This window comes from Pteropus alecto, unplaced genomic scaffold, assembly GCF_000325575.1.
Source record: "Pteropus alecto unplaced genomic scaffold, ASM32557v1 scaffold52, whole genome shotgun sequence".
In the NCBI taxonomy this organism is placed as follows: Eukaryota; Metazoa; Chordata; class Mammalia; order Chiroptera; family Pteropodidae; genus Pteropus; species Pteropus alecto.
The window spans coordinates 4,417,243-4,435,485 of NW_006433941.1; the positions used below are offsets into that span (position 1 = coordinate 4,417,243).

General features: G+C 44.9%; 1 protein-coding gene across 3 annotated transcripts in view; it reads right to left on the minus strand.

The window, feature by feature from the left end:
- Window positions 1-13,828, minus strand: part of EPN2 (epsin 2) — a 55,924-nt gene extending 42,096 nt beyond the window's left edge. The window contains exons 1-3 of one of the 3 annotated variants that reach the window (XM_025044339.1): window positions 13,772-13,828; window positions 4,918-5,687; window positions 2,826-2,996 (exon numbers count right to left, since the gene is read on the minus strand). In XM_025044339.1, coding sequence (XP_024900107.1) covers window positions 2,826-2,996; window positions 4,918-5,512 — 766 coding nt within the window. In that variant the 5' untranslated portion in view covers window positions 5,513-5,687; window positions 13,772-13,828. The remainder of the gene's footprint in view (window positions 1-2,825; window positions 2,997-4,917; window positions 5,688-13,771) is intronic. The other 2 variants (XM_006908423.2, XM_015586667.2) reach the window with 2 other exon arrangements.
- Window positions 13,829-18,243: the final 4,415 nt, after the last annotated feature.

The following is an 18,243-nucleotide window of genomic DNA, read 5'->3' on the forward strand; positions in this document are numbered from 1 at the left end:
ACACGACCCCACCCCTACCCTATTTCGCCCAGCTCCAGCCACAATGGCCACCTTCCTGTTCTCCTTCCTGTTTCACGAACACCCTGAGCATACTCTTACCCTCTGCCTGGAATACTCCTCCAGACCTTCACATAGCTACCTCCTCCTCTACCTGCTCTACCTCCTCCTTCTATCTTTGCTCTAATATCACTTTCTCAAAGAGACTTGTTCTGACACCCTCTTTATCACTGCAGACCACCTTCCTTACTCCTCATACTTGCCTAGCTTGTTTTGGGTTTCATTTGCTGTGTTCTAGAGCACTTATCATGTATCGTGCTCTATAATGTTACTGTCTCTCTCTTCTCATTAATAGTGGCAGGGGGTTCTGCTTTGTGCTTAGCACAGTGCCTGGCACATGACAGGAACTCAATACTTGTTGAATGAACAAAGGAACATGGGAGCCACAGTGCAGCTGGGGCAGGCTTTATTCAGAGTGCTGCCCCAAGGCAGACCTTAGCAGACCTGAGTTGGCAGAGAGCAGCCAAGGACCACCAGGGAAGGGAGTTATCTGCCATGTCAAAGGCTCTGGGCTGGACTCTGTAGGGACCCTTGGGATCCAGAGGAGCCTTCTGAGACCTGGGATCAGGGCATCAATTATAAAGTTGGAGAGTGGATAAAAACAGGAAGGCTAACAGAGAGGACACCATTCAGAAAGCTGGCACTGAATCAAGGCCATGGAACTAGAGATGGACAGTATTTGAAAGGTCTCCAAGGTTAGATCTACAGATGTATGTGGAAGGTGAGAGGGAGAGAGGAGGCACAGGGAGAATAAATGGATATGGCATGGAAAAGGAAGCGCTCCTTCAACATCACCATGATTACTTTGAGTCAGAACAGCAGCCAAAGTGCCACAAAGGGGCCTTCTTAGCAGTCAGCCTCCCCCGCCCCCACCCTGAGACTGTACTCATGCCCACCAGGCCTTCCCTGCAAGTTCTGGGGTCCTAAGTGTGCCCCTAACAAATGTCTTCCCTGAATCACAGTCTGCATTTCACAAAACCATTTCTGGATGGCTAGTATCAGTCTGACTCCTCCAAGCTAGTATGTTCAAAGCAAATCTGTGGATGTGCATATATTAAGCATTTACCTTACACTGAACATTCTGTTAGGTGCTAAGAACAGAAAGCAGTTGTAGGGTCCTACCCTCAAACAGCCCTCATCGCAGGGAGAGTGTAAAATATGGAGAAAAACGCACACACTAAACGGTTAAAGGATGAAAGGTGATACCGTGCAATACTTGTTTGCCCAAAACTCACCTAGGGTGGGGCATGAGAAATTGTGAAAAATAAAACAAAACTCATTTGTATCCTTAATTTCGACCAGAGCTAAAGAAGAAGAGAAATCCACATGGGCTGTATACCTTGAGCCAGATATTCAGGAGAGGCCCCCAAGTGGATGGGATTGTGTGGGCAAAGTTGCAAAGGTAGAGGAGACTGGCCTGATGGAGCAGGGTGTCTGGTTCTGGCCACAGTGAGAAGAAGTGGCAGGATGGCTGAAGCATGACAGCACGATTTTAATATGCAAATGTCCCAGGAGAGCCAGCTTGCCACCAAGAGAGGTGGAGGGCCAGGTGAACACAAAATTAACCACTACACTCAAAACGGACCCTACCAGTCACTGAATGGGCAGAACTCGGGAAAAACAAAGGGGGAGCTCCTGGAGTTCTGGGAACACTGAGAACTTGCCAGGAATAACCTCTGAAATCTAGCGGGAGAAACAGATATGTAACTCAGTGCATTGGAGAGCTCCTTGAAAACACACTTTAACCTTTTGCATTCTCTACAGTGAAAAGCTGATCCCTCCTTACAAAATCCTGTATGAACTGTTAGGGGAAGACAGGGAAATGAAGGAAAATATCCCAGAGCTAACTATAGTGATCACACAAATGCCCAAGTCAAACAAGCTGTACTATTAATGAGACATGAATGAACAGTAACTGTTTCCAGGGCTGAATGAAGAAAGGCTGGCCATTTTATCGGGAAGTTGCACAAAGGCCCTTCATCAGTGCCCTTTCTAGTATCAGCTTTCTTCTCTGTAACAGGGCTCTACTTGGGACCAAAGGTAGATTAGATTGAGAGCGTTTTCTTGTAGGCAACAGCAAAATCTACTTTCAGTTAACCTGCAACAGTTGTAGACTCCAACCAGGATACATTAATAATTAGTCAAAAGAGAAGCCCCATTTTTAGTTAACCATTGAATAGGTATCTTCAAACACTGTGACCTAGAATTGACAGTACAGCTAACTCTCTGTTTACCATAGTAATGGGGATTTCAAGAACAGTTAATTGAGAAGCAAAAACAACCCCATTTTGTCCCCAGCAAGGCGTGTATCACTGCATCAGGGATGATGACTTCCAACAACGATCCTCCAAGGCCCTCAGGTTTGCCTGGCATTGTGAGATTTAAACCACACTTTTCTGGCTCAAGAAGCCAAGTGGTCAGATCTTCCACCACACCTAGGTCTGGCAGGTAGCAGAGGACCCTGCAATTTTCCAGGGTGTGGGGACACAAGGAGAGCATGGACAACCACCCATGCCTGACCCAAATAGCAGCTCCCCTATTAAACCTTCAGCAGAACTTCTAGCAAGTGATGTGGGATTCTATAAGGGGAGCATGGCTAGGACATAAGCTCCCAGTGAGAAAGGACAAAAAGGGTCCTAGGTCCACTGGAGGCTGGACCATGAGGCCCAGAGGAGACAGGGAGAGAGTTGGCTGTACTGATATGACAAGCACACCCCAGCAAGCTGCCCAGCATTTCTAGGAAGGAGAAAAGCAAACCGCCGTCCCACCTCGGGCTGCGCGGTCACAAGTGAGGCAGGGCTGGGACCAGTCACCATTTGGGCGGGAGGCCAGCCCCAGGTGCGGCAGGAAGGGGTGACGCTGGCTCAGCGGCTGCAGCTCCTCACTCTGACCCAGCGGGGCCCCTGTGCGGTGCTGGGGGCACAGCGAGGCCTCAGGCGCTGTCGGGCGGGGACACACACACACATACATACAGAAGAGAGACAAGCCATTAGAGGAAGAGGGAGCAGCAGAGTTCGAGCCAAGGCCAATGCCTAACTCGGAGGCAGTGACTAGCCTGCTGACCACATTCTGACCCTGAACATGCAGCTCAAGCTCAAGGTCTGAGGAAACATGAAACCGTTAGAGCTGGGGTCTTAGGAGCATCAGGCAAACCAGTGCAAGGCCAGATAGGACCTATAACCAGAGGCACGATCCAGACCTCCAGGACTCCTGCACCCTGACACACTCTGCACCTGGAACGTCCCACAAACTACTGATGAAATAGGACACTATTTCAGCTCCTCACTTTGTAACCTTTAGCTTCTTAAGAACAATGACTGCAAAACGCAGGTAGAAGGGCAGCTCTCCATGACCATATAGCACAGCCACTTTCCAAAGAGGGAGCCAAGGAGGCTAGAGACCAACTCAACTCACAGGGGCTTTTCTGGCGGATGGAAAGAGGCTCCTTGAGAGAAACAGACAACTTTACTTCTTAAAGGGCAAGCTTCATTTTTTGGTGCACCCTAGCCCAGAGGGGGACCTCTAGAGATGTAGGTTATATTTTTTCAAACACATTCACGAAGGTCACGACCTTTGTTTACGCAGAGCCATTCAAACTAAGTGAGGAAATGACAATAACCAGAAATGGGACAAGAAAACACTAACCTGTCCAAGCTTGATAATAATTTAGAATTCCTAGAGACAGGAAGTCCTAACTTTACTATGCAAATCTCCTATTTGACACATTTCTCAAAATGCTGCTGGTGGCTATACAATGTCAAATCGAAACCTTCAAAAGCAGGAAATGTTAGTAACTGGTATGGTAACAGAACCACTGACTAGGCAAGGGTCTACAGGGGTTTGTCAAACTACAAACAACTTCCTCTAAAAAAAAGTTTTCTGTTGTGCTGACATAGTGTTACTGATTCTAAAAAGAATGGGTATGGGGACCTGCACTTTTATGTCAACAGACAGAACACACAATTTCTGTATCTCCCACCCCAGCCCGCACTGCAGGCGACCAGGGCCACCTGTCTCAACATCGCACTAGAAAGGCAGAGGGGCGCCATTCCTGAGACCTCTTTCAGTGAGCAACCAGGATGCCCATGCAGCTCAGAGAGACCAGCTTCCATCAGGCCCTGAACTCTTACTTCTGTTCCCTGACATCTCTTCTGAATGTTGGGGAAAGACTCAGAGTAATCCGACATGCAAAACAAGAAAACAGAGTAGCCCTACCCAGCAGACCCAGACATGCAACCAAATCACCAAGAACTCTTGTCCACCTGTTGGGAAAGGAGGCCTTGCCCACACGAACACCTGAAGAGGTTTCCCCTTCTTGCTCTTTAAGTGAGAAAGAAACATACCACCTCATGCCCTGTGATGCTGAAGTCGAAAATATACTGAGCCAGTCAGGAGACCTGCAGCCCGGTCATTAGAAAAACATTTGATAGGGGAGTAAAGAAACAAGATTATCTAGAAAGAGCATTTGTTTCCTCCTAGCTACCAAATACAGTCAACTCCCCGCTGTACGGTAATCCAATCCCTTCACTATAGTCCTTCCCCAAGGAGGAAGCAGGAGAGACCTGCCTCTATGCCTATCTTCTCCCTGAGGGCTAGTCCTGCCCAGATGTACAGAAGCAGACCACAGAGCAGCAGAGGGTTCAAGACCCCCAAGCCAGGGCAGCCAAGGGGCCGAAAGTCCCTTCATAACAATAACTGGATGCAGACCAATAGCACTGTTGTCTGGGCTGTTAGAAGCTGAAAATGGAGGACAGATGCAAGATCTTATTCAGCCCAAGGGCACCCACCCTGTTGCCCAGCGCTATTGCATCTGCAGCCAGCATGCTCTGGCAAGGGGTGGGGAGAGCTTCCACTACTCACAGCCATGGTAGGAGGCTGGCGATCCCCCAGCCTTGCCGTACTCCTGCTCCGAGTAGCTGGTGGAGAGATTGGGCTGGCTGGAGCCACGACCGAAGGTGATCTGGTTGCTGCCCATGCCTGTGGCAACCTGGGCCATGCGCTCTTTGGTTTTGAGAGCCTGGACCCTCTCAGCCTTCAGCCGCTCTTCATCCTTGAGGAGGGCCACCAGCTGCTTTGACTTCTCGCGGACGTTGATGCCCTGGTCCTTGCCATCACGGTCGATGTACTGGAAGTCCTTCAGGGTCTGGATGGCAAAGATGTTCTCTCGGCACTGCTGGGCCACCCGCTCAGAGCCTGTCTTGATGAGGTAGTCCAGTAGCGTCAGAGCTTTGTACACATGCCGCCAGTTCTTGCCATGATCATTGAGCCGCTTCCACACCATGCTCATGATCTCTGAGAAAGCCACCACATTGTAGGTCAGGTCCGCGATCTCAGTCATCAGAGAGCTGGACGGGCCCCATGGGTCATTGGAGGTGGCTTCTCGAACTTTTATTTCGGCTTCTGAGTAATTGTTCACAATGTTTTTCATCTGCCGTCTGATAGATGATGTCGTCATCTTTATTTTCCTCGTTACAAATGTAAAGCCTTTCAAAGAGAGAAACTTTCCTCTCCTGGACAAGTCTGCACCCTGCGAAGGTTCAGGTTCAGTCTCTGTAACAGATTTGGAGCAAGATCCCTGACAGTCATTTCCTCTGCTGGAGGCTCAGGTCCAAGAAGCCAGAAGCCATGACCTAAAGAAATAAAAACACTCACTGTGCCATGAGCTCCTCTGAGACAGTACGAGGCTCTGGTGCAGACATTTTTGTAAACAGCAGGTACTGGGGCATGTCAGGGAGGCAGTAAGTGGACATATCCAGCCTCTCTAGGATGAAAAAGATTCCATTCTTCTTTCAAAACTAAGATAAGATCAATATTACAGGTTACTAATGAATAAAATTTAAACTCAAGTTTAGGCCTCTGGAAGAAAACAAGTAAACATTATAACTACTTTCTATTTTTGTTCTATTTTCAAAATGCTTCCATTGGAATGGCTCTTCTATGGGTTGTATTTTCACCTCATGGCAAAAGCCAGCTATAGAAGAATCATAACGTTGGAGGAAGTTGATCCTGACAGATTTTAAATTATCTTTGGGAGAAAGAAAGCCTCTTATTTCAGATATATCTTAACTCAAAAATGCCTATCGACCTCTTCAAAATTGCTTAACATTTGGCTTTGATCCATAGTGCTTCTAACTGCCCCAGGGACTACTTGATGAACATCACTTTCCTCCTGACTTTTTATAAAGGTTCCCAACTATTCTTCCAGAGCCCAGCTAAGGCCCTCCACTGGGCTTTCAAAAGTCTCCAGCATCTAGCCCAAGCTTAAAGTATACCTAAGAAATAACCTGGCTCTATTCCAATCCCCTCATGTCCAGAGGAAAAAACTGAGGCTCAGGGTTATGCATTAACTGGTTCACCAAGTCTTATGCCACAAACACATCTATTCTCTCTCCAGAAAAGAAACATTTACCAAGCTAGAGTGAGATCCATGTCTCTGACAATGGGCTCTGGTCCACAAATTTGGGGACCCCCATTAGTCTTGTTCACTAATGAACACCCAGCACCTAGCAGGGTGCTTGACATGGATATAAACTCTGCTGAATAAATGCATGAAATAGATTAAAAACAATGTCTCTTTCCTCAGGAAGGCCACGGTCTGGCAGGAGATGGAAGTGAACACAGGGGAGCTAAAGATGGAAAGCCAGAACAACTGCCTCAGCTAGCTGTTGGGGGCTGTAAAGGGCACTCGCAGAAAGGTTTTTTGCCAGAAATAACCCTCAGTATGGTCTTCAAAGCTGAGGAGACCTGAGTGGATAAAATGAAAGTGGCAACTTAGATTACTCCTCATCTATAGAATGAGGACACGGGCTCAGAAGACTTCCGGGACTGCCAAAGATAAAGCAGCACAGCTGCGGTCTTGATACAAAGCTCCTCCAGCATCTACTGCCCCATCCCCAACTACTGCCTACTGGAGTTCTCAGGCCAGGCTCACTTAACGCTCATGAAAACCTTCCGAGTAAAGATTATTCATTCCCTGGTACAGATGAGGAACCTGAGGCCACCTGGCTAGAACCCTCCTTCCTCCTCTTGCAATGGCCTTTACTCTCTGCCAAGCTGCTGTGCTGCTTCTGCCAGAGAAACAATGAATGGCCCCCACCTTCAGACAGGTAATGGGCACTTCGAAAGAATAAGTTAACAAAAGGTGTCAGGAGTGGGGAAAAGTCACAGGAAATGCAATTAGTGATCATTCATCACATGTAGCCATACAAATAAGAAAGAGACAGAGCAGGTGACAATATATCTGCTCTGGCCAACAAGGCCTTCTCTCCACCCTCCAATATGACAAGAATTCTTCCTCCACAGAATGGGGCTTCAGTTGAAGGCAGTTATATTCTGCCTCTACACTATTTGACCAGCTCTCATAAATCCTCTAAAGCCTGTCAAAGGACCAGGGATAAAAACTTTCACAGTGACCTGCACATTTGATTTAATTAGGTTTTTCATTCACAGAAACATTCACTGCTGGCAGAAATGGAATGGGTCTCAAAAAGGAAAAAAGAACACTTTAATTTTTAATGAGTACCTCCCGGCTTAAAGTGCAAATATGCACCAAAATCAGTAGTAACATTCAGAAGTACTTAATGCTCAGGGGCTCTACAATGTGCCCAGGACCGCCAGGCACTTCCGTTTGTCATTCCGTTTGGTGCACGGCAGGTACAACCGTCCCACATCTTGGAGAAGCAGGAATATACCTCTGAAGAGACCCTGAGCCACCTTCCTTTCTCCAGGTCAGGAAACAGCTTCTATTAAGCATGAAAGCAAATGGTCCTTGTAAAAGGGCCCCAAATGGTTGAAAACATAATAAAGAATATATACATATCCTGAAGGAGAAATGATGCCCTGGGCTCTGCTGCCCCTCCTCTAGTCCTGCCACCTTGGAGGGTGGACCAAAACGGTAGATCTGTTGTCGTCCCAGGGAGAGGCTAGGGAGAAGCTGTGAGGCCCAGGCAGGGCACCCATGGAGCCTCTCAGGCGTTTGATGGCAAAGGAAAGGCAGCAATTCCTGTGAGCAAGGGTTGAGGTGCCTCTGCTCTCCCAAATTCAGAAAGGAACTCCAAACAATTTAAAAATAAGGGCTACAGACTAAGGCAGGGGCTTCCTCTAACAAGCTCAACTTGTAAAGATATGTTAGCGGTCTCTTTGAAACAGGCTTCGAGAAGAAAGAAAAAGCTAATAAAATATTTGTTATAGTCAGAAAAAAATATATAGTCTATGTAATTTGAATGGCTGCCTGTTACTTTCTTAAAGCCACAGACAGGAGCCATTTTCAGGACCGACAAATGGTGAGAAGAGCAAGATCTGGATATAAGACACCAAATGCACCTCCAAGAAACTATTTTCAAGGCCAACTGGATTACGTGCCTCACCAGAGACTTTGCCAATTGAAACTTCCAATGCTGGCTGAGAACCCAGTGATAGGTGAGTGGGCTGCAGGACCACAGCAGTGCCAGCCTGGGCACTTGGCTCTCCAAGCCACCTCCAATGGCAGACGTGGACCTCTGTGGCTCTGTTGCACTTGTCCATGTGGACCTCAGACCTCATTTTCCTATTTTAAAACTTCTCCCCCTCAATCTTAGGCAGATAAACAAACATTTCCCCTGCCCACAAACATATGCCAGGTATTCTCTCCCAAAAGTCAGCCCAAACATACACCATCCTCAAGTACACATCCTGTGTTATTTCTAGAATCTGAGTTTTGTTTTGTTTTCAGTCTTTTTTTAATAGATTGCATGTTCCACTTTCCAAACTTTCCTTCTCAATTTGCCAGTTTTCTTCTGTTTCCAACTTGCTGAGCCTGAACTAATGTACATACAAAAGCAACTAAAACGGCATAATTTGTTACCTCTGGGCTCTTCACTCAAGCTTGGGGAAATGTGGTCAGCTCACAAACATCCAATCATTTATTCAGGACCTCCAGATATAGGGAGGACAGCAGGCAGGGGGACATTGTCAAAACAGGAAGCAAAATAAACTTTGTTAAAGTACAAAAAAAAAAAAAGTGGGAGGATTCGTTTTCATAAAATATATACTGACAGTGAAGGGACAAATGCCATTAGAGTATCAGTAACTAGAAATGCCTTTAGAAATCTATTTCTATCATCAGGTATTACTTAGAACTATTTTATGATAAGTGGTAATGAAGCATGTGAGTTTATACAATTTTGTTACAGCTTTACACATACATATACATATATATATATATACATATACATATATATATATATTTTAATGGAGACAACAATATAACTTCAAGTTAGGATTTTCTATGCAAGGTAAACAAATCTTTCTTCACATACCAAACACAGCTGCAACAGAAACCAGAGGATGCCCACTGATTTCCCTGGATGAGATAACCAGGAACTCCCACCATAATGCCCCACTCCAGACTCCACCCTGAAAAGCCTGTTTTGAAATTGTATTAATTCATAATTCATTTTATTAAGAATGAGGGTTTCTGATGCACATGAGATAACCATTGGTAACCACAAAGAGTTGATAAAATCCAACCAACAGCAAAGAAACTGAACATATCAGTTGATATGGGGAAGTCTCACCATGGGCAATGCATATTTCTGTCAGGCCTTCCTAAAGGCCCTCGAGAACTCTGGAGAGATTCGACATCAAAAGTCACAGTCTATTCATGGAAGGGGACACTCGCTTTTCTACAGTTAGATCCCAGTACTAGGGAAGGATCTTTAAGCCAAAGAATATTTTCTGGAAGTGGAATCTGTTGTTTCTGTCTATGCATCATCCGTATCCCCTTATCTTAGAAAGAGCCTTGGTCTTCCATGGGGAAGGTGGCCAGGAGCAGGTCCAGGCCCAGTCAGTTTGACCACCATGGCTAGCCAGCCTACAGTGGCTAGTTCAGGGGCAGGCTGACAATCCAGACTAGACCACCTGGATACCTGTCTGGATGGGCCCTGAAACCACTGGGAAAACAGCAGGTTGCTAAGCTGCTAGAAGCCACCACAGGGCCAGTGTTTACCTAAATCTGAAGCCGAGGCAAAAGCAACCAAGGAGCCAAGAGGAGGAGCAAGACAGAACATCCTCTGGACTCTGGGTCCACCTTTGCCTGAAGCCATTTATCCCTTGGACTTCTCAGATGCATGAGCCAATGTGGTCATTTGTAACCTATAGCAATGTGTGCTTTTATCATTGGCAACATCAGCCCTGTTAAGTTTTGCGGGGAGAGAGATGATTACTGCTATTCCCTAATCATAGGTCTTGATCCTTGATCCCTGAAAAGCCACTGCCAGAATCTCTTTAGGGATTTGGTGTAGACTCTGACAGACAGAGTGAACATCTTTGTAGCACATGTGCAAAGAGCCCTGTGCAACGAGCGCCCTGAGAGAAAGAAAACCAGCAACAGCCAAACAACAAACACAGAGAGTACTGGCTTCTCCAGAGCCTCCAAGATGGCCTCAAGTAGAAGTACGGGGACACCAACCAGACTCTCCTGTCACACCTGACCCATGGCCCCAGGCTGACTGAGGAGCTGTGTCCTCCCAGAAAAGTTAGTCACTCCTCAAAATTCAGGCACCCACAGTCAAAGTCTGGAATCATCACTCTTTTTTGAGAGTGGCTTATGATGGTGACCATCAAGTAAGAGCTGGATCATCACATTTACAGGGGACAAGCTGCGGAAGGAAATTCTGGAACATATGAAAACACACTGAGAATTTGAAAGACAGTGGAGACTGGAAGTAGACTGAATAAAATAGCAAACATAACAAAACTAAACAAACAAAAAATTCCAAGGCTAGAGTGAGGCCCCTAGAGGCAAGAAGAATTCCATAAAAATGTGCTCCAAGGACTTGCAGAGCTGGGTGGGGAAATTCCTTCTAAATCTAGAGTTCCCATTATGCGGGAAAGAAGTTTTCCTGGTTCCCAGCAGCACAGATGGGTCCCTGGTCAAAGCTCATGTGTCTCTCTGCCAATGTGCTTCTGTCATGCCAAGGCACATGGCTGACCGTGTGCTGCAAAGATGGTTACCTTGTCAGGGTCTACAGATTTTGACAGTGGCTTTTCAGGAAGCAGGGATCAAGACCAGCAATGAGGGAATAACAATAATTGTCTCTCCCTCTCTCCAAAAGCTAACGGCCACAGGTCAATCGATAATGACTGTGACAATCCAGTCATAATCAATAAATATTACTGAGTGAACTGAACTGAAAATCTTCACCCCAAAAATCTTTAGCTCGAACTATTTATGTCTGGTAGCTTCCTGTGACTTCGCACGTACTTCATTTTTCTCCAGGCAGACAACAGGGAGAGCCGTGGGAAGAGGGTATAGCCATCTTTCCTGCAGCATCACACTGGTGTAGCTCACTCACCCTATACATGAGAATCTGCTGGGGACACTGTTCAAACCTCCATACACACAGTAACTGGGGATAATGCTGAGAGGACACAACACTCTTCCCAAGCTCTCATAGTGATTATAGGCATACTGAAGTGAGTGTCATGTGTCACTGTATGACACACAGAAACACTAAGTTTGTGAAATGCTTTGCAAGCCTTGATTAGATGGTTTTAATCTTCCTGTGTGTGCAGTCTGTGAGTGAGGCAACATCTCCACCTTCTTACTGGGGAAAAGGGTACCACAACCATTACAAGGAGGCTCAGTCAGGGGATGGCTGAGATCGAAGCTCACATGACTAAACTGAGCTGACTCTCCAGAAGACAACAGTCCAGTTAGGACAATATGGACAGTGCCACATTCTTCTCCACAGTAATCATTTCAGCCTAAAGAGAAAGGACTATTATGACTCTGCATTAGCCAAGCTAGCAATAACTTAAGAGCCTATAACTACTACTCATGCAGACAGGAGAAATGGAAAAAAAAAAAAAATCCTTTACACACACCAGAAAAAGAAAGATTAAGCCAAAAAAAAAAAAAGCAGGCCTCTTCACTAACTGAACGTGGGCATCTAAATTCCAGTGATCTCTTGTTGGGTAGAGAATTAAAATTTATATCACTACACAAAAAGTGTGCTTTAAAAAATTTGCATTCATATGCTTAAAGAATTTTGAGAGAAAAGAAACATTTTAGACTTGACTTGTACATAATAAAGCAGGTAAAGTTAAACTACCCATGCACTCTCCTCTCTCTTCCAGGGGTGGAAGAGCTCGAGGGAGGTGTCAGTTAACCTAGGGTCTGGTGAAGACCTAAAGGACTGACCAGGTAAAAACACCCTGCCCTCGTGCTGGCCAATGCCATCCTTCACACAAGGCAGGAGGTCTTCCCACAAAGAGCCACTTGAGAGGATTCTCCCAGGATTCGACAGTCATTGGAACAAGCACAGGAGAGTTCTAATTAGATGTCAGACAGCTTCCTATGACTTCACGTGTCCTTAATTTTTCTAAAAGCAGAAATCATGTACTGAAAACACACATAAGGAATTTCAATTTTCTTCACCGATGTATACACCATTTAGTCTCTGAGAAGAGCAGCCTGCAGGTATAGACTACACAGGTATTGAAATGCAGTCATTTTTAAAGATTATGTGAATGAAGCACCACGGTCAGGAACCTGGTTCTGGCCATTTTGGCTGCACCCTGGGTATCAGATGTGGTCACTTAGCCTCATTCCCCTATCTAGAAAATGGGGATGTGACAAGCTATGCCTCCCTCACAGGGTCAAGGATCAAACACCCTGATGACTGGGCCAAGGGGATGCATAATCATGCCATAAAGGAAAAAAGAAATTCTTTAATATCCCCCTTCTACTCCTCAAAGTAGTTTTGCAAATGACCAATCATGGACAGCTTTCTTAAAAAATCATGCCACAAAGCAAACAGTGTGGAGTGGCACAGCACACAAAATCAGAACACAAGAAACCAGAGATCTAAGTCAAGCACTGTGACCACTCTGAGACACCAGGCAAGCCAGTGACTAGACTTCTAAAATGATAGGGTAGACTAGATGCTTTCCCCAAACTCTCAACTCCCAGGATCCCCTTTCTGACAAATAGCTCAATTCCCTGCCATCTTTGGAGTGTCATGGAGAGTCCAGGCTCCCAACCAGACCCAGTAGCCGGTCGAACTCCAGCCACAAGCCTATGGCAGATTTTTCTCTTGGCCTGTAGGGGCTCTGTGGTGGGCAAAAAGGTAGGGCTTCCCTTGGTCTCCAGGAAGTATAAAGCACAGCCCTCAGACCCTTCCCGCCTCCAAGGACAGGGGCTTGTGTGTGATCCCTGAGCCAGAGAGTCTCCGTTTCTAATAAACTTTGACTAGAAATACCCACTAATGACAAATAGCAATGCCACCCAGAAACTGGGAACCACGGAATAGGAAATTTGATGGCTTCAGGCACCCACCCCACCCCACGGTATGCCCAGCTATGGATTACGATTTGATCAGTACAATTTTCCAACTTGAGACGTTTAAAAAAAATGCAGAGCTGCATGGGAAATTTTAGCATTCCCATGATTTCATACTTAATTTAGACCTGGCTGGTCACTGTGGTGACGCTAAGTGCTGGGCTGTCACAATCTCCTGAGGAACCAGGAAGAGAGTAGGCGCAAAGGGAGAGTGAGCTATGGATACCCTCAGCCAGAACCCCACAGACTTGGTTTTGGGCATGGCAGTGACCTAACATTTTCCTCAAAAGGTGCTCACACTAGCCAAGAAGAAGCTTGCAGGTAAAGAACAGGTATTTCCATACTGTGTAAATATAAAACCAAAGCGATGAGAAAAATGTGTAGTTTGCTCACCTCTGATCTTAAATCAGCAGTTCTTGGAGGTCATGTCAAACTCTCCCCATGGCAGCTGTGGAGGAATGAAGCAGATTTCTATAGGCAGCTGAGGGAGTTACTTCTACGGACTTCAGGTAGTGATAGCTGATGTCCACTAATCCTCACAGGGTGGCCCTCTCCCCACCCCAACCCTGAGCAGCACAGGGTGGTAAGCCAGAACCCAAGGGACAGGCTCACCTCAGCAAAAGGTCAGAGGATAAAAGCCAAATTATCCTAAATATGGATGCTGGTTAAGACTTGAAGGTTAACTCTTATGTGCCACCAATGTACTGTATTCTCTTACCGCTTTCCTTATTACTGAAACAAACCACTCACTGTCACTTCAGAGAAACCAGCACACCAAACTGGCTCCTAATTCATATTCTACCTACCTATTTCTTCTGCGTGCCATTCTTCTCTGTGACTGGCTCTTGTCATTTAGATCTCGGTTTAAACATCACCTTGGAACCACCAGTCAATCATTCTATCAAATCACCAGTTTTAATTTTCAGCCGAGCCCATCTCTCCATTGGACATTTTCTTGTTTATGTTCCTGTTTCTTAATCTCCTGTGCCCTCCATGCCCCCTATAAGAGCAGGGCCCTGCCTGTCTTCATGGCTGTCTCCTCAGTGCCTAGAACAGAATCTGGCACACAGTGAGCATTCAATAAACATTTGCTGAGTTAATGAACACAGAGGCAAATCAATAAGAAAATTAGAAAAATTATCCTTAATCCTGTCTACTTAGAGACCACCAGAGTTAATACCTTAGGGCCTAGTTTCCCAGTTTCTGTTTCCCTAATGGTCTCTATCACTTGAATTATCACTTGAATTACAACTGCAGTACTCCACTGTTCGCCCAACAATAAACTGCCTGAAGACAGGGACTGTCCATATCTGGTGTTTAATAAATGCTCACCACGTGAATGAAGAGCCACAGAGTCCTGGGCCCCACAGGACAGCACATATGCCACAGAGGAGAGATCACTGGATGCCACTGACAGCCTGGACTCAGAAGCAAAGCCAGCCAACCTCAGGCAGAATTTGAGGCTAAAATGGGTATTTCTCATTCTGACCACATAGGTCTACATCCTTTCCAGTGAAGTGATCTGAGACCAGTTGATGAGCTTTTCTGAGCCTCTATTTCTGTCCAATGGAGGTAACAACAGCTGTTGCTCAGGGTTACTGTGAGGAGGTGCCTAGAGAAGGACCAACAAGCAAGTACTAGGTGTCCAAATATCTGCCTCCTCTCCCTAGCTCTGCCTCCTCTCCCTAGCTCTGCCAAACATCTAAAAGGATGTTTCTCAGCATGTCTCTAAGACAACTCAAAGAGAACTACGGAAGCATTCCACAAAAAAAAACATGCTTGGTAGAAACTGCCTCCCAGTTTGGCAAATGGTATCATCCAAGCATCTCTTTCTTGCACATCCATACGACCTGTTAAACAGTCACCAACACCAGCTCTTCTCCTTTGTGGCTGGGATTTCCAAGAAAAGTCTCAGAAATTATTATTATATTAGTAATTATAATAGGATAGACTTAAAGAGTAATAGAAAATAGAAGAGGCTCTCTAACTAGAAGCTAGCCAACACTGAGCCCTGACGATGCCAGGCATATTCTAAGAACTTCATGAGCCTACTCATTCAATCTTCCTAACAGTCCCACAGGGAGTTGTTATTATCCTCATTTTACAGAAGAAGCAGCTGAGGCACAGAGAGGTTAAGTAACTGGCCCAAGTTACACTGCCACAAAGTACCAGGACCAGAACTTGATCCCAGACCTCTGGCTTCTGGTCCCATCCCCGTAACCCCAAGTTCTTATTCTATTTGGCTTTAGACAAATCCAATGCTTAAAGTCATAAGAATAATGAATTTTTCCTTGCTCAATCTGCAGGCCTGGAAAGGTTCCTCTTGTCTAGATGTTTAAGAGGCCAGGAGGTGGCAGAGAAGCAACTGTTTTCCTACCATCTCCTTGTTCAGCTGGCCAAAGGAGATCCTTTCCCCAAACAGTTCACCAAGTCAAGCAAGTAGGGGCAAAGATGCTGGAGCTGGAAGGATCTTAGTAGTTGCCCGCAAGTGGACACCGAGGCCTAGAGAGGTTTAGTACTGTACTAGGACCAGACCCTGGCCTACCCAGCTCTTTTCAGTGAGGCAAACAAAAGGAAAGAAGCCTTAATGTTCTTCAAAGAAAGCTTCACATTGAAATGTGTAATATTCTACAGACTAGCAATACAATGAAATCAGTCAGGGTGAAAGTCTGAAATACCACAAAGACTCCATAACTATTTTTAAAAATTTGTTCTTTAGAATTCACATCCTTAAGAAATGATGTCTCTCTGGCTATAACCGTGTCTTCTACTAAATCAGTCACATCAACTTTAACAACCCAAGAAGTCTGCATTCCTTTGAAATAGCTGTCATCGTCTGAAATTCAACTCAGAAAAAAATGGGTCTCAATGCTGAAAGGTAAACTTCCTTTTTTGGTACAAAATAAAAATATCTCTCTCCTTCCTCCTCTGCTGGAGACATTCTCAGTGTTTTATTTACTCTGCAATACTGATTGGCTACATTAGGAGGAAATGTTCCTTTTAACTCTTATGTCAGCGTCTGCCCCAGAAAAGGTGTGAGGCAACCCTAACGTCTTCTTGCTGCTCCTCTGTTTTCTAAATTTTTATTATGTACTTTTGGGTATATATAAAAGAATAAGTGCAAACCACATGTGAAGCACAAATAAAATGAGTGCCTATGACCCATGGCCCCCTCAAGGCCTACAGCATGACCATGATGCCCACCCAGGGCGTCCTCCCCGTCCCTACCTACCCTGCCTTAGGAAAACTGCTACAGTTCTGGGTTCTTCGGTATCTTGCTTTTTAAAAAAGAAAATAATTTTATAAAAGTGTTGTAAAGCTAAACAATATATGGTCTTCTCCAACTTGCTTTTGTCACTCGATATTATGTTTCTGAGATTCACTCATGTTACTATGCATATAGCTAGCTGTAGTCCATCTATTTTCACGGCTGTATATTTGACTATGTCCATATTTAACAATTTTCCCACTCTTTCTCTTGTCAATGGATATCTGGACTATCGCGAATTCTGCTGGTATGTGCATGTGTGTCTCCTAGGACACAAACGCCAAGTTTTTCTAGAGTACATTCCTAGGAGAATTGCTCATTCATAGGATACACAAATGTTCTTTGCACTATATTTTAAAAATATTTTTGCTGTCCTGTTATAACGTCATTTTATCATTACAGTGCAAGGATGTATTATTGGTTTAGTTGATGCTAGATGTGACGCTCAGTGTGTAAAGAACAATGCCAACAGGCACAGGGATTTAGGGATTTAGGGAAGCAGAAGATGGGGATTCCAGTCTAGACTGGGGGGACAATAACCCTACACAGGACATCAAAAGCAGATTCCAAATTGGGTGCTCCAGGCAGCTCTTCAGAATATCACGACAGGCTGTGGGATGTCAAGTGCATCTGAGGCAATGCCATTAAAGAATGAGAGGGATGAGCAGTGTATAAAGAGGAGATCACTCAGGCAGAGCAAGGGAACAGCAGGTGTGTGGGAGTGCGGGGGTTGGGAGGACAAGAGCAGTCTGCCTGAGGCTGCACCATAAGGGCCTTACTCAGTGCACCAAGAAATTTGGACTTGCCAATTTTGGTTACTGGAATTCAATATTTTTGCCATATCTTAGAAATAATAATAATGGCTAACACATACAGGCAAGTTACTATGTGCCAGGCACTGTCTTAGGAATTATCTCATTAAATTCTTACTATAAGTGGCACTATTGTTTGCCTTGGCATTTGGGGGAGATGTCTTTTTATTTTTGAGATATAATTCACATAGCATAAAATTCACCATTTTAAAGTATACAATTCACACTTACAATTTAGTATATTTACAGTGTTGTACAAACATCAGTACTGTCTAATTCTAGAACATTTTTCATCACCCCAAAAACGAACCCTGTATTTGCTAACAGTCACTACTCTTGCCCTTTATACACAGGCCCTGGTAACCATGAATCTACTTTCTGTCTCCATGGATTTGCCTATTCTGGACATTTCATATGTATATAATCATACAATATGCAGCCTCTTGTGTCTGGCTTATTTCACTTAGCATATTTTAAAAGTCCATCCATGTTACATTATACATCAGTACTTCGTTCCTTTTTATGGCTGAACAATTTTCCATTGTATAAATATATTACATTTTATTTATTCATTTATCAAGTGGAGAACATCTGGATTGTTTCCATTTTGGAGGGCTATTGTGAATGCTGCTGCTGTAAACATCTGTGGACAAGTTTTTGCATGGACATATGTTTTCGGCTCTCCCAGGTATATACTGAGGAGTGGAATTGCTGGGTCATATAATAGCTCTATGTTTTTAGGTTTTTGAGGAACTGCCAAAGTACTATTGCATTTTTAAGATAAA